Source organism: Podarcis tiliguerta, assembly GCF_965153285.1.
Source record: "Podarcis tiliguerta genome assembly, chromosome: 17".
Taxonomy (NCBI): domain Eukaryota; kingdom Metazoa; phylum Chordata; class Lepidosauria; order Squamata; family Lacertidae; genus Podarcis; species Podarcis tiliguerta.
In genome coordinates this window covers 29,364,715-29,380,843 of record NC_139550.1, presented here as the reverse complement: position 1 = coordinate 29,380,843, position 16,129 = coordinate 29,364,715, and the positions used below count along the sequence as shown (strand labels likewise).

Sequence of the window (16,129 nt, the reverse complement as noted above, 5' to 3'; positions counted from 1 at the left end):
ATACCTATTTATCTACTTTCACTGGCGTTCTTTGGAACTGTTAGGTTGGCAGAAGCTGGGACTGAGCAATGGGAGCTCACTCTGTCGCGGGGATTTGAACTGCCGACCTTCCGATCGGCAAGCCGAAGAGGCTCCACAGTTTAGACCACAGTGCAACCTGTGTCCAACTATCCTATACCAGGGTACTATCCTATACCAGGTCTTATATAATCCACCCAGTGTAAACAGAGTCTGGACCATCAGCATTTGAGATTAAGATGAGCAGGCAAGGCACTCTTAATAATCACAAGATTTTATTGCAAAGAACTGATGAAACACCCTCTCATTGAAATGAGTGGCAAAACTCTCAGTTGAAAGGTGTATTTTCTAGTGATTTTCTTCCAAGACCTAATAGTTTAACAAATATGATTCTTGCTGAGCATCACCCTTAGGATGGTTGCAGACTTAATTGAGGAATATCTTTTCATGACGACATAATTTTGTCCTGTGGAAACAAACAAAATAAACCATTAATTAACTCAATTTAAAACAATGAATGGCTCAGCTTCCATAGGCTACTCTTTGATGCCTTAGTTTTAGATACTGAAATATGACACTTGGGAACAATGATCAGAGTAAAACTACAGAAATATCATTTTAGTTTTGAGAAGCAGACACTACAGCTAGGAGGAACTAGCCAAGTGGTGTATAAATTTAGAGCAAGCTAGTGGGGAACCTGACCCATGAACTACAGGGAGATCCCCCTGGCAAAGGCACCAAGGCAAGTTAAGCAGATGTGTGTGAGAAGAGAGAAGAGGCCAGGTCGTGTCATTCTGTCCCTCCCTTAATTGACTTACGGAAAACCCAAGTTCTAAATAAAGCAAATTAAACTACAAAAACAACTAGGCAATTAGAACTGCCAGCAGGGGCATAAAGGCTTTCCAGTGTTTTGCATTGCCTGTCACATGTACAACTTATCTCCCTGTTTGACAGAAGTCATGAGTGTGTACAGGGTGCGATGAGCTCCTGGCTCTCCAGGAACAAATTTGTTACCTTAAGGCCAAGGTGGCAGACCTGGAAGAGCTAAGAGAGGCAGAGAGGTTGGTGGATGAGGCCTTGGGGGGGGGGCATTATAGCTGTGCCCCACTCCCACGATGATAGTTCCCCTGCTACCAGGGAGAATGAGAGTCTCGGAGAAGGAGAACATTGCTTTCAAGAAGATGGAAACTTCCCTTGCACCTGTCTTCACAACGGAAGATATAGGGCAGATCCCAGTACCTGAAATAACTTTTGCAAGAAAGTTAGTCTTAGGAACTGAGGGAGGCGGTGGTGACAAGAGATAAAGTTTTAGGCCTAATAAACAAGATAAAAACTGACAAATTGCCAAGTCCAGATGGCATCCACCTGAGAGTTCTCAAATAACTCAAATGTGAAATTGATGATCTAACAAAAAATAATTTGTCCCTCAGTGAGGCAAACAGAGGCACTCAATGCAACCACTATTCCCCTTCCCAGAGAAGGATGTTACACTGTCCTTGACTGAATGCTAAACATACAGAATCAAACTTCCTAATACATTTTGGTTCAGAATGTCATGCAATTCTGAAATTCTTTTTCAAGGATGCCTTTATGAGTGAAAGATGTCTGGAGTGTGAAATCATTCCCTCATCTTTTTTGCATTGAAGCTATGATGTGAATGTCTTCTAGCACTTTTAATTTCTGAGGCCAGCGAGTGTCTACTCCTTCCATGACTGTAAATGGAAAAGTAAAGACTTTTCATGGCTTTTAGAGAAGACCAACTGTAACACACAGAAGACCATTGCTTGATCCTTTCGATGAAACCATCTTCTTCACCAACTTTCTCCCCATCCCCAATCACCAGATATGATGACAACCATCTCACTTCTGTTTCCAAGTTAGATGCTCCTGTCGTCCAACTTACTTTCTCCCGATTATCCAAAGGGTTCAAGGATCATCAGCACGGCAAGGGAACTTATATTCGGCAATACCAATTTCATCTGTAGCAGAGAGAGTAATATGAATTTGATTATTTGACCATCCCATATGCTTTATGGCAAATTAATTCTACCACACACAGACCTGATGCCTTCTAATGTTATTTTTTTTTCAATTTAAAAAATGAAAATAAAATCTTGAGAGGATTATTATTATTATTTCTTAATATTATTTTTAGTTGCTTTATCTTGCCCAAGGCAACCCAACGTGACTTACAACCAAACATCAAAGAAGCAAAACTCCTACATAAATACGTTAAAAACATCCCCACCCACTTCTAAAAGGCCACAGATAGTTAAAGGTCCAAGGCCTAGGTATAGAATAAAGTTTTCTCTCAGTTTACAACTCCCGTCAGCCCCAGCCAGAATGGTAACTGGTTGGGGATGAAGGCAGTTGGCAGTCGAAAAAATCTAGATGGCATCAGATGAGGGAAGGCTGTTCTATGGCATATTATTTTTCTTAACCTGTTTCATAGTAGTCACGCACGATCACCGGGGCTGGTTTGAGATTTGAAACTGGAAGGTCTTGGGCAACTATGAAGCTGAAACTGATTCCCTTGGATGAGAGCTGGGAATAAAAGCACAACGGGAATCGTTAGTCTTGTAGCCAGTTAATACTCCACAAAACAAGAGGCAGATCTGAGGAGAACATACGTCGTCCAGGTAGATGATGACATGGTTTTCTTTGCTTTCCACCTTCATCACAATTCTGTCATCACGAAGCTGTGAACAAGGAAGCACAGGAAAGATGAGAACCTTCACTGGCCATCTGAAGACACACTAGGAGGAGTATGGAATGACTTCTAACGTATTATGAGGAGAACACGCACACAAAAGGGAAACATGGGACGAATCAGATACAGATGTAGGAAATCAATAAGCTTTGCTGGAACAATATTGATGCATGCATCCATTGTGAAACAATAAAATATATGTATTATAGATCATCTTTATGAAAAGGAAAGAGAACAAATGGAGTCTGTTACACTTTAGAATGTTGAAAAGCCACATTGTATGTTTGGAAGAAGCCAGTTCTCTGCAGTCAATGACCAGGATGCAGTTAGTTGCAGGATTATTCCTCTTATCCTGTTTCCTTTGAATGTAACAGTCATCAAAGATATATATTGTGGTTATGGGCGACCTTCACCGCTTTCTTCCCAGAGCAGTTCTGGTGGCAAAATCTGTTGCAATGCCATGTATGGATGTGGGCACAGGACCCCACAAAGGTAGATGGGGCATGGATGTACCCTCCAACATTTCTCTTATGAAAATAGGGACGTTCCATTCTATAATGATAATTTTACTATTTATATCCCACACATCTTATTGGGTTGCCCTAGCACTCTGGGCAGCTTCCAACATATATAAAAACATAATAAAACATGAAACATTTTTAAAACTTCCCTATACAGGATTGCCTTCAAACAGCTCGGGGTTTGGATAACTCCATACCCTCCAACATTTCTCCAATGAAAATAGAGACATCCTAAGGAAAAACAGGACATTCCGGGATCAAATCAGAAACCGGAACAGCTTCTCTGAGTTAGGGATGTCCCTGGAAAATAGGGACACTTGGAGGGTCTACATAGAGGAAAGTCAGCCATGCCCTTGTTTTACTTCATTGGAAGCAACTCAAGGTCACACTGCTCCACACCCCAGTATTCAGCACTAACAAACTGACATTTTTTGCAGGGATAAGGTACAGCTGTCCAGTGGTGGCATGGACCTTTGGCTGTCTGACACGCAGGCCACGTTGTCTGATTGGTAGTCATAGCCAGGTTGGTGGGAGCCAGTAGGCAAAGCCTCCTCTTTCTTGCGGCAGGTGATGCATTAGCAAATTTAAATGCCCCACAATCCTATCCCCCAAAGCCATTCCACATTTTACATTTACCTTTTGCAGGGATGCCTGGTCAGGTACAAAGCCTGTAAGCATCTTCACATCAGTGGTGACCATGTTGGAGCTATTGCGCTTCCCGGTGTATCTGAAAGGAAAGGAAGACTGGGTCAATCTGAATCCCTAGACCAAAGCCATCTTGGGATACAGTGTATTTAATTGTTTAGGTGGTAAAATGCATCTGTAGGATAAGAGGGAAAATGCTGTTGCTTACAAATTGTGTGTTTGGATTCTGTCTATGCTTTGGAGCTCCTTTACCATCTCAGACCAGTCATGAGACCTTTTCAGATTCAAATACCTTGGCCACTGTCATTTCGTGCCTACTTGGCTGGGAATGACTCCAGTACTTCTAGGAAATGCAATCTCCAGTACTGTGGTAGAAGCTGCCCATTGGGGACCCGGGGTGTGGTTTTCAGGAAGCTAGATAGCTAACATACCACAGAGGGACCTGCTGTCAATACATTTGATGGTTGTTGGGCTGAAATCCTAGGGGTACTAAAACATTGTCATAATTGCTAATTACACGCATGTTGGAAATCTCAGGTGAGATACCCACACAGTGGAAGTTGCTCCCTGTACCAGTCACTACATGGAAGCAGAGAAAGGTTCAGATAGTTTTCTGTTGCAGAAGATAAGGCTCAGTAAAACAGTTATGGACGTAGAGATATACAACTTGTAGATACAGATATATACAGATACATACAAGTACAAAGTATCCCCTTTGCTCTAAATAATTTCAGCAATTCAGGACGTAACACTGGACAACTCTACTAACAGACACTGCAAGTGAGCCGTCATGCATTAATTCACAGATATAGTTGGGGCACAGGGCCGTTACCATAGCAACTGGCCTGGCTGATCTTGCACTTGTGATTAGCTCATCCATGGGGTGATTATGGTCATGAGGTGAAGCATCATCCATGGGGTGATTATGCTCATGAAGGAAATTAACCCCTTCTCATGTCCAGTTACTCCAGCAACACACTCATATTGTCCATATCCATCCATATTCATAGTCCCTGTAATTATCCCTTCTGCATTCATACCCAGAAATACCTGTTATCAATGGAGCTTAGGCCTAAATGCACAGGACTGCAACCTTCACCAGCTTATTGTTTACATGCCAGACTACTGAACTGAAACCCATTTTAAAATGTTGGCAATAGAAGCACATACAGGAATGTACGCAGCCGCAGAACTATTCTGCTCTGTCTCTCTGGAACTGTCATTTTAAGTTACACCTTTTTTTCTTTCCCTTCCACACACATACAATCTATGCATACGAGGTTGATAAAAAGGTACCTGACTGTGATGGCAATGGCAAACTTTGTCTGGAAGGTGTCTCCACAAGAGACGTTTGCCGTCTGCACAGAGAGGAAAAACCCAGAAGACTTTTTGGGAAGGAGGACGTGGTATCTCATAAGTGCCTAGAAAATATGGAATAAAAAACAGGGGAGTGAAAGAATAAACTCAAGGCAATGTGGCCTTCACAATGTGTGTGAAAGGCATAGTCTTGAAGAGTCACTAGCTTATTTAGAGTCTTAAATGATAGTAAATGAGAGAGACATTGTTGTCTATGGTGGTCATGTGTATCTTGTTATCACCTACGTCCACATATTTTGCAGATTCTTTTAGTTCCTAGAAGTATTGCTTGGTTCCCGCCAACCACCACCTATCCTCTCATACAAAGCCAAATTAGTTTTGCAAGCAGAATTTGTGTCCATAGAGACATTCTGTTTTATTTGGAATCCTTAAGATATGTTTCCTGTTAATGATGTTGCTTTGAAAGTATACTTTATATCTGACTTTCTTCAGTAACATTCTGTTCTGGATCGTTTTATTTGATGCTTCAATGTGTCGTAAACCGCTTTGAGGTTTCTCTCTCTCTTAAAAACATAAAGCGGTAAAGAAATTAAATTAGTAATAATGACTTGCCTGCTTAGCTCAGTTGCTATGAGACTCTTAATCTCAGGGTTGTGGGTTAGGCAAAAATTTCCTGCATTGCAGGGGGTTGGACTAGATTACCTTGTGCTCATTTCCAACTCTACAATTCTATGAATAACAACAACAACAACATCATCATCATAATCATAATCAACAGATTGTGGGGTGGGCCAGTGAAGCAGGGGCCCCAACCCACATATAGTGTACCAAGCTCAGGAAATCCTGCCGCCATCCCTGGCTAGTGCCATAAGGAATAATGTGCACATAGCAAAAGATGGCATTTGAAATCCTTTTCGTTGTTGCAAGTGTGCAAGGGCCATCTTACCCATAGAAGAAGAAGAAGAAGAGTTTGGATTTGATATCCCGCTTTATCACTACCCTTAGGAGTCTCAAAGTGGCTAACAATCTCCTTTCCTCCCCCCCCCCCCACAACAGACACTCTGTGAGGTGAGTGAGGCTGAGAGACTTCAGATAAGTGTGACTGGCCAAAGGTCACACAGCAGCTGTATGTGGAGGAGTGGGGAATCGAACCCGGTTCACCAGATTATGAGTCCACCACTCTTAACCACTACACCACACTGGCTATTAATAGGCGCTAGGGGTGTGGGGCACCCAGGCGCTGGGCTCTCAGGGGTGCCAGGCCGAGAGTCCGGGGTCCGAGAGTTGAGTCTGGGGAAGAGCCCACCCATCGGTTGGGCAGCCTCTTCTGCTGTGGGTGGCTCTGTGCCGCGAGTTTGGGGGCGACCGAGCCAGCAAGATGCTGAGGCGGCCGGCTGGCTGGCTCCTCCCTCCTGCACACCTGGGACTGGGCAACCTGGGGGCGGCGGGATCTTTGCACCCTGGCACCACATATGCTTAAGACAGCCCTGAAGGTGCATCAACAATTACCTGTGTAAAGACACACCCAGTGCCATTCACTTCCACTGTATACTCTCCTGGAACGTCAGGCAGGGAAGTCCGCTGCAGCAGTAGGCGATTGTCATTGTTCACTTCAAAGACTCTCTCAAAAGGCTTGTTGGAATGGATCCTGACTGAGTTCTGGCCAGTGAAGGTATATTGGCTGAAGAGAGCCAAAGCTTGTATAGCCACTACCGTGTCCTGCAAGAGAATAGTGCCAACAAAAGGATGCTTAAAGCTTTGTTCAAATGCTATGTAGGAAAGGTTTATAAATTTCTCTTACAGGCCAGAGTGGTTCCTTTATTATCTTTTAATATCTTTAAATTGAAATTTTCAACGCTGGCAACTAAAAGCATGCCCTCCCTCCACCCCAGATTACAGCACAATACAAAAAGCAATCTACATATCTCTTTCTTCTTTTCCCGATTATGAATGCATAAACAAAAAAGGATATTACTGTATCCGGTCTAGGATCAACAAAAAAATCCCGTAGACTCTTGTTTTGTTCTCCACTCATGTATGCAATAAAACAGCATTGTTCCATGGAAAATTGCGTCTTTGCACCATTTCCCAGTTTCCTCCTCTTCCAAGGTGGAGGCCTTAATTTCACAAACTTAATGTGCATTTTTTTCTGAGGTCCTTCAGTATTCTATTTAAGCTAGTTAGTGATTTAAATAGCAAAAACTGAAGAATGACCTATGCTCACTAAAACAAAAACAAAAAACCAGCACACAGAAGTTTTCCTACTTGTTCCCCAGAACTACCCGTTTAAAATGATCTCATGTAGCAGGTGATATGGAAGACCCTTGTCTCCCTGAAGCCTGGAGCAATTTCCCCAGTTAAAGAAGACAATACAAACAACTCTTACATCCATTTTAAAACACAAATTTGCATAATCTCTAAAAAGCTTCTCTTGTTGAATAATTTGTTTTTTATTCCCCATATTCGCATCCTCCCTTTTATCTCAAGGTACTCAGAAGAGCATAAATGGGAGGTATCCTAGTTTAATTTTTCTTTTCATTTCACTTTTAATTTGTATATTGCCTTCAAATATTGGAATACACGGTGCTTTTTTTCTTTAAAATGTTTAGGTAAATATATATTACAGTGGTACCTCGGATTAAGAACGTAATTCGTTCTTAACCTGAAACTGTTCTTAACCTGAAGCACCACTTTAGCTAATGGGGCCTCCTGCTGCCACCATGCCGCTGGAGCACGATTTCTGTTCTCACCCTGAAGCAAAGTTCTTAACCCGAGGTACTATTTCTGGGTTAGCGGAGTCTGTAACATGAAGCGTATGTAATCTGAGGTACCACTGCGTATGTGTGTGAGAGAGTTTTCTTGGCAGGGATACTGGAGTGGCTTGCCAGTTCCTGCTCCAGGTGGATCACATTTAGTCAAAACTCTCCACTATGACCTGTCCATCTTGGGTGGCCTTGCATGGCATAGCTCATATCTCCTCTGAGTTATTCATATATATATGAATGATTTTATTGCCAAGTATGCAGAGCCCTGGCTGTGATGGAGGACAGAGCACAGGAGTTACTATACCTGGGTGCTGCTGAAGCCTCCATAAGGATTCTGCTGCTTGGTAAGCCAAAGGACAATCTGCGAAGCTGTTGTCAGTTGTGCTGGGGTCGGTGTGGTTCCGGTGAGCAGTGCAAGGAGCACATAGGCAGCTATCTCAACCTCAAACGATGAGGCACGAGGGTAGAAGGAAGGAGTCTCTTCTGCAGGTGGCCTATCCTCACGCTCCCAATATAACGAGCCACCTAAGAATTGAAAGAGAAGCTAAGAAAACAGTCCAGAGGCAGGTCAAACCAATATTTCCTTGCAGGAATCTGATACTCTTCCTCCAGATCCAGGGGAGAAATATCACAGAGGCAGAGATCTGCCTCATTAAGCCCATGTACAGAGACCACCGGACTTTATTCAGCTTCGGTTTCTAGTCTCATCACTTCTTTCTCTCTCTCTCCACCCCCCCCCCCGCCCAATATACAGTTACACAAGTTAATCTTAAACATATATTGAGCGGCCCAAACGTTTTGTTGCTGCTGTTTTTAACACAGTGTGGAATGGAGAGAAATGTTCACTATGTGCTTCGCAATCGAAGTAGCGTTGTTATATGACCTCTTGATGTGTTGTTTTCTTCCTTAAGGAAATGCAACAGTGGAATGGGGGGCAGGTTGGTTAAATTCCCGCATTTTTCGCTCTATAAGACGCACCAGACCACAAGACACACATAGTTTTTGGAGGAGGAAAACAAGAAAAAAAATATTCTGGATCCCAGAAGCCAGAACAGCAAGAGGGATCGCTGCGCAGCAAAAGCAGCAATCCCTCTTGCTGTTCTGGCTTCTGGGATAGCTGCACAGCCTGCATTCGCTCCATAAGACGCACACATATTTCCCCTTACTTTTTAGGAGGGGAAAAGTGAGTCCTATAGAGCAAAAAATACGGTAACTATAGCAGCAATATTCAGGGTGAATGTCCCCCCCCCCCATAAACACCCTCTCTGGTTATGGAGGTTCTTGGAATTGATGTATATATATCCTTCTTTAGCTATATGTTCGGCAAGTTAAAGCTTTTGAATATTTTAACAAGTATTTGGACGTTGTTTTAATTTCAAGAAAAGAGTCAGTATTGCGCATGATGTTGCCTTCCTAGCTGCAATTTACTGATAGCAGTTCTTTCCCTTTCCCTTTTACTTTCCAAAGAAGCCCATGAGGCAAGTTAGCCGTGGAGACGGTGCCTGACTCATTGGCAGCAAGTGAGCTTCCTGAGTGAGAGGGGATCTCAAATCCCTTTTGTTCAGAAATGAAGGGGGTGGAATGCTGTAGCTGTTATGAGGTATTAATAAATAACACCTGCAAATGAACACACTGTTTGCTTTTTAACTATTTACATCTTGAATTTATCCAAACGTGAGCATCTGAGCAGAACTACTATAAATCTTAAGTCACTTTTGACCCCACCCATCTGAAATGCCACTTCTGGTCACTCAACAAATGCAGTATTGTCTGCCTAAAAGCTCCAGTAGCATAGGCTCATTTACAAGTTACAACTCATTAAACCTGAGTTCTTTGCATGGTTTAGGGTTGGTAGTAGAGGTCATGCCTTTATCAACTATGTGGCAGGCAGTTATTCAACTGAGTAAGCCTTTCATAAGGGACGTGGGTGGTGCTGTGGGTTAAACCACAGAGCCTATGGCTTGCTGATCAGAAGGTTGGCGGTTCGAATCCCCACAATGGGTGAGCTCCCATTGCTCGGTCCCTGCTCCTGCCAACCTAGCAATTCGAAAGCACGTCAAAGTGCAAGTAGATAAATAGGAACCGCTCCGGCGGGAAGGTAAATGGCATTTCCGTGCGCTGCTCTGGTTTGCTGGAAGTGGCTTAGTCATGCTGGCCACATGACCCAGAAGCTGTACGCTGGCTCCCTTGGCCAATAAAGCGAGATGAGCGCCACAACCCCAGAGTCGTCTATGACTGGACCTAATGGTCAGGGGTCCCTTTAGCTTTTAAGCCTTTCATAGTATTCTGTTTGCTGGACAGCTTATTACTTGTGACTCCTGATTTGTTTTTTGTGCTCTACCCTGCCTGAAAAAAAGGGTACAAAATTGTATGTGACAAAGTGTATGAAGATTTTATGCAAAATTGGGTCTTATTTGGTGAGTGTAATGAAGGGTCCAGCCTATGTGCAAAGAAAATTAATAGATTAATTAATTAATAATAATAATAATAATAATAATAATAATAATAATAATAAATAAAAATAATAAATGTATTACTTATATCCTGCCCATCTGGCCGGGCCTCCCCTGCCACTCCCAACAGAATATTAAAAACAGGGCTGCCTTCAGATGCTTTCTAAAAGTCAGGTAGTTGTTTATTTCCTTGGCATCTGACGGGAGGGCGTTCCACAGGGCGGGCGCCACTACTGAGAAGGCCCTATGCCTGGTTGGCACTCCTGAATGTCCACAACATTATAGAATTTTGCTCACATGACTGCTCATTCTTGTTTCAACACATCATTCATTCTGTCAAATGTGTCAACATTTTGGGAAATGTGACTCACCTACTTTCGTAGCCGATTTAATCAGCTCATCCAATAAGAGATCTGCTTTGGGCTTATTACCAGCTAGGCGAAAGGCGTAAGCAAGAAGTGCTTGGTCATAGAAAGTGAGATTTCCCTTTTCTAATCCGGCCTCCAAGCAATACAAGGCATTTCGGACCACTGGATGCTGGGTTGGAGGGAGAGAAAGGCTCCGTCAGAGTTTGCAGATGCCACAAAAAACATCAAACAGGTTAAAAACATCAAGCAAACATCCAATGCTGTTCTTCCAGGCATACTGCATCCGATCTAGACATTCAAAACAGAAACATGGACAACAGTCCATGTATGGCCTCCTTTCTCCACCATTTCTATATGCCTAAACTATTTCTTCTCAGTCTACTATCACATGGGATGTCACATGGAGGAGGGAGAAAGGTTGTTTTCTGCTGCTCCAGAGAAGCGGACATGGAGCAATGGATCCAAACTACAAGAAAGAAGATTCCACCTAAACATTAGGAAGAACTTCCTGACAGTAAGAGCTGTTCGACAGTGGAATTTGCTGCCAAGGAGTGTGGTGGAGTCTCCTTCTTTGGAGGTCTTTAAGCAGAGGCTTGACAACCATATGTCAGGAGTGCTCTGATGGTGTTTCCTGCTTGGCAGGGGGTTGGACTCGATGGCCCTTGTGGTCTCTTCCAACTCTATGATTCTATGATTCTATTCTATGATTCTACTATTACATGCACTTTCTTCGATCCTGAACTAAATCAACTGGACAACACCAGAAAATAAATACCGAGTTGAGGAATCCAGACTCAAGGAGAGCTGCAGTGATGTAGGCTGACAGCAAAAGCTCATCATCTACTCCTCCCTTGAAATGCACAACACAGAAAGAGAGAACACGTTTAAAAAATGAAGAAGGAAGGAAGGGGACAACATGGAGGCAAATAGCAGGTTTGGTGAGGTTCCCTAAAGCCTCTTGGAACATGAAGGCATTTACCTGCTGTTGAAAGGCCCATTACATTTGTTATTAAAATCACATTGGTTCCCCGCTGTTAAGTTGTGGGTGAACATATCAGACGACACAGCGATTCTTCAAACAGCTCTTGTTTATTCACAGGCTAGAACAGAACTGAAGGGTTCAGCCAGCCTGCTTATATAGAGCTCCACTAGAACGCAACAGTAACCATTTTCTGTAACTATCCAATCACTGAACATCACTTTCGATCCCTTATTTGCATATGTGGACCTGAACTATCTACAGTGTCCCCCTGCTGGCCCAGGGTGAGAACTTCAGTACAAAACACCCGCTTTTTATCCGAGTGTCTCAAGGTGGCATACCTAGTAGTTATCCCATTCTTTCCTCATAATAGTCCTGTGATGTACAGCAGGCTGAGAGGTTTAGGCTGTGATTCAGAGGTGAAGGCAGGAAACTTCATGGCTCACTTAAATCTAGGTCATGTATAATACTAACAAGAAGTCTCTTGTTTCCCCAGCTCTCTCTCCTTCTCCTTCTCACAGCCTATCTCCAAATAATACAAGTACTTAAGTTAGCTAAGGGTCAGAAATCTCAGGAAGAGGAAGCATTTGCCAGGAGTAAAAAAAGCATCACCGCCCCAGAAGGAGAGCTTTGCAACAAACCAACAAGCCCATAGCCATCACCTTCAATGCATTGTTAAAGAGTTTTCCAACATTTTGGAAACATCCGTCTGATTTTTGCTTGCTGGACAGCCAGATGACGCTTTGAGTTTGGACATTTGGATCAATAAAAATGGTCTTTGAAGCTCTTGCAAAAGACTTGTACGTGAAGCCAGTCAGCCTGCAAAAGAATGCCATGGAATATTAGCAATTACAGCAAAACTCAGGTCAAGCTCTCTTGAGCCCAGTGGGAGTGGGTGGCGCTGTGGTCTAAACCACTGAGCCTCTTGGGCTTGCTGATCAGAAGGTCGGCGGTTTGAATCCCCGCGACGGAGTGAGCTCCCATTGCTCTGTCCCAGCTCCTGCCAACCTAGCAGTTTGAAAGCCTCCCAGTGCAAGTAGATAAATAGGTACCGCTGTGGCAGGAAGGTAAACGTTAGTGTATTGTTAGTGACCAGAGAAGAAAAATAAAGTGCCTTGTGGCACCTTGAAGAGTGACACTACAGTGCAACTTTTCTGTGGACTATAGTTCACTTCATGAAATGTTACCCCATGTAAACAGAGAAGAACTGGCTACCATCTTGCTTAAAGCATCCACTCACTGTGACCAATCACACTACTGCATTTTCCAAGCTCTCACCAGGTGTTGCCTTCCTTGTCCCGGCTCCCAAAGGCACTGTAGGACCCATCTGGGTGCTTATAGGACAGCTGTCTCTGATACCCTGAAAAAAAGAATGCGGAAAAGTCCCTAGTTTTTTTAAAAAACTGAGCATGCATTTTTAAAACAAAACATTAATTTAACATGAAGTGAAAAGCCCCCAATACTTGTGTTTGCAATTTAGCAGTTTAAAAGTACAGCACAATCCTATGCATGTTTCCAAAGCATGTTCATGTGTTGTCGACTAGGGCTTACTTCCAAGTAAATGTGTCCCGGGGAAGAATTCAATGTGGCTTTATAGCAATTGTTTTGTCAGTCCAAACTTTTCAGTTTGGCAGATGTAATGGTTCCCCCCACTCCTCCCCATGTACACTGGTCTAGGGGTTCTCCTGAACCTCCAAGCCAATTTTGGGTGTGTACAGGGGGAGAAGATGTGAGGATCCCTGTTACACTAATGGGAGACTTCGTACTGACTTCCACTAGTGGAACTTATTATTTGACTCCTACCCTAGGATTGCAGCCTTAACCAGGGTAATTAATTGCCTGCCCTGGCACTGGTGGCATTATTACAGAAAACAAAATCTGTGCATCTTCTGAGCAAAATGTTGAGCAATTCAAAGAAGGCTTCAAGTGTGTAGAGCGCCTACCCAAGACGTACTATCTTGCCTCTGGAAATGTACCTAAGGTGAACCTACACTCATGGTTTTTAACATTAAGGAAGAGTTAAAAATGCTTTTGATAATGTAGATGGACACATGACATCCTACTTTTTACATTCATAACGTGTTATTGCTTTGTCTTTTTATTGCTTAATTTTTAATCATTTTATGCTGCTATACTAGTGGGAAACTGCTCACATATTCCTATGTAGCGTTTTATTTTTTTTACTGCATTCAAACTCCAACCCCATCCAATGTCATTCAAGGAGAGGTGTTCAGTTTCTCCTCCTGCCCTTTGCTTCTTCCAATGGACATGGAGGGAGGGAGAATTAAACTGTGACCCCAGAGAGAGGAGCAGAGCAACCAGCAACCAGCCCTCAGCCGCAGGAAAGAAATAGCATTTTGAAAAATGGTGTGGCTGGGCATTAGGCCGGGCATTACTCACATTTGACGGGGACAAAAAGAAGGTAAAAAATGTTTTAATTAACAAGCATGCCCTGTGACATTTTAGAACAACATATATAATACTGTTCCAATAGAGGGGGGAAACGTTAAACAGGTCAGTGTAGATCCAACCCTTGTTTTCCCTAAAGTGCTCAAGATGATCTACATGGTTGTCACATAAAGTTTGACTATATGATTAGAACACCCTTAAGTGTTCTTAGGGGTGCGGGTGGCGCTGTGGTCTAAACCACAGAACCTAGGGCTTGCCGATCAGGTCAGCAGTTTGAATCCCCACAACGAGGTGAGCTCCCATTGTTCGGTCTCTCCTCCTGCCAACCTAGCATTTCAAAAGCACATCAAAGTGCAAGTAGATAAATAGGTACCACACTAGTGGGAAGGTAAACGGCATTTCCATGTGCTGCTCTGGTTCACCAGAAGCAGCTTAGTCAGGCTGGCCACATGACCCAGAAAAACTGTCTGCGGACAAACGCCGGCACCCTTGGCCAGTAAAGCGAGATGAGCGCTGCAACCCCAGAGTCGTTTGCGACTGGATTTAACGTCAGGGGTCCCTTTACCTGTAAGTGTTCTTAATTAAATTAAAAGGCTGGATCCACAAATGCAGATCCATGTTGTGTTTCAGAAGTAAAATGGCCTTTCCAGTGGACCTTTTCAGAGAAGATGACGGGCAGTATGTGTGTTTGTGTACATGCAGTTCAATCCAATGCCACATTTAGTCCGGGGCAAAATGAATGCCAAGGCAAGTGTTAGCCATAAGGATGTAAGGAAAGCACTCATGAATGAGAAGAAAGGTCCATCTAGTCTGGTGTTCTGTTCACACTGTGGCAAACACCACGGCCATGGAAAGCTCACAAGATTCCTACCACTGGTTAAGTATCCAATGGACTTGGATTTGGTCTCCTCATCCAGTTGTCCTGTTGCATTTAGATATTCCATGACGTAAATGATGGGTGCAAAGAGCGCCATGTTCTGCTCCCCACAGCCATAGGGCATCCGGAGAAGTTGATGAAGGTTCTGCATGGCTGTGCCCATGAGGTCTCCTGTCAAAAATATTGTTTTGTCAACATGACATATGTGCATATTTTTGCAAGCAGTTCCCCGTAGCACAATGCGTTTGTGTGTATTTTCACCAACCTATTTTTCTACATGTTTCCCCATTACAAATGCATTTTTGTAAGCATTGTTCGCTTGGCAAACGTGAACATTTCAAAAGACAGCTGTGTTTCCATTCACACATTGCTTCTGAAAGTGTGAATTTGATAGGTTCTTCTTCAAATAATAATAATAATATTTTTTATTTATACCCCGCCCTCCCCAGCCAAGGCCGGGCTCAGAGCGGCTTACAGGCAATAATAAAAACAAGCTGAATGATTACAACTTAAAAACAAAATTAAAATAAAACATTAAAATATTGAAACATTAAAATATTAAAATGTAGCCTCATCGCAGGAGGAGAAGGAAAGGAAAAAAGAAAGAGGGAGGGAATCAAAATGGCTCCAAGCCAAAGGCCAGGCGGAACAACTCTGTCTTACAGGCCCTGCGGAAAGAAATCAGATCCTGCAGGGCCCTGGTCTCATGAGGCAGAGCGTTCCACCAGGCTGGAGCCAGAGTTGAAAAGGCCCTGGCTCTGGTTGAAGCTAATCTAACTTCCTTAGGGCCCGGGACCTCTAGGTTGTTGCTATTTATGGACCTTCAGGCTCTCCGTGGGGCATACCGGGAGAGGCGGTCCCATAGGTATGAGGGTCCCAGGCCGTGAAGGGCTTTAAGGTCAAACCCTAACCTTAAATCTGACCCTGTACTCTATCGGGAGACCCAAATCAATTTTCTTCCCCAACCTACTTATCCTACACTATGATATCAACCCCAGAGTCAGTCACAACTGGACCTAATGGTCAGGGGTCCCTTTACCTTTACCTATCAAACATCACTGGTTGCC

At 43.3% G+C, this 16,129-nt stretch overlaps 1 protein-coding gene across 1 annotated transcript in view; it reads right to left on the bottom strand.

The window, feature by feature from the left end:
• Positions 1 to 276: 276 nt before the first annotated feature.
• Positions 277 to 16,129, bottom strand: part of LOC310667339 (ovostatin-like) — a 59,696-nt gene continuing 43,843 nt past the window's right edge. The window contains exons 24-36 of the mRNA XM_083419435.1: positions 15,057 to 15,233; positions 13,055 to 13,136; positions 12,439 to 12,595; positions 11,573 to 11,647; positions 10,801 to 10,966; positions 8,281 to 8,501; positions 6,721 to 6,930; positions 5,191 to 5,315; positions 3,886 to 3,976; positions 2,649 to 2,717; positions 2,460 to 2,562; positions 1,922 to 1,997; positions 277 to 484 (exon numbers count right to left, since the gene is read on the bottom strand). Of these exons, the coding sequence (XP_083275561.1) occupies positions 1,945 to 1,997; positions 2,460 to 2,562; positions 2,649 to 2,717; positions 3,886 to 3,976; positions 5,191 to 5,315; positions 6,721 to 6,930; positions 8,281 to 8,501; positions 10,801 to 10,966; positions 11,573 to 11,647; positions 12,439 to 12,595; positions 13,055 to 13,136; positions 15,057 to 15,233 (1,529 nt within the window). The 3' untranslated portion in view covers positions 277 to 484; positions 1,922 to 1,944. The remainder of the gene's footprint in view (positions 485 to 1,921; positions 1,998 to 2,459; positions 2,563 to 2,648; positions 2,718 to 3,885; positions 3,977 to 5,190; positions 5,316 to 6,720; positions 6,931 to 8,280; positions 8,502 to 10,800; positions 10,967 to 11,572; positions 11,648 to 12,438; positions 12,596 to 13,054; positions 13,137 to 15,056; positions 15,234 to 16,129) is intronic.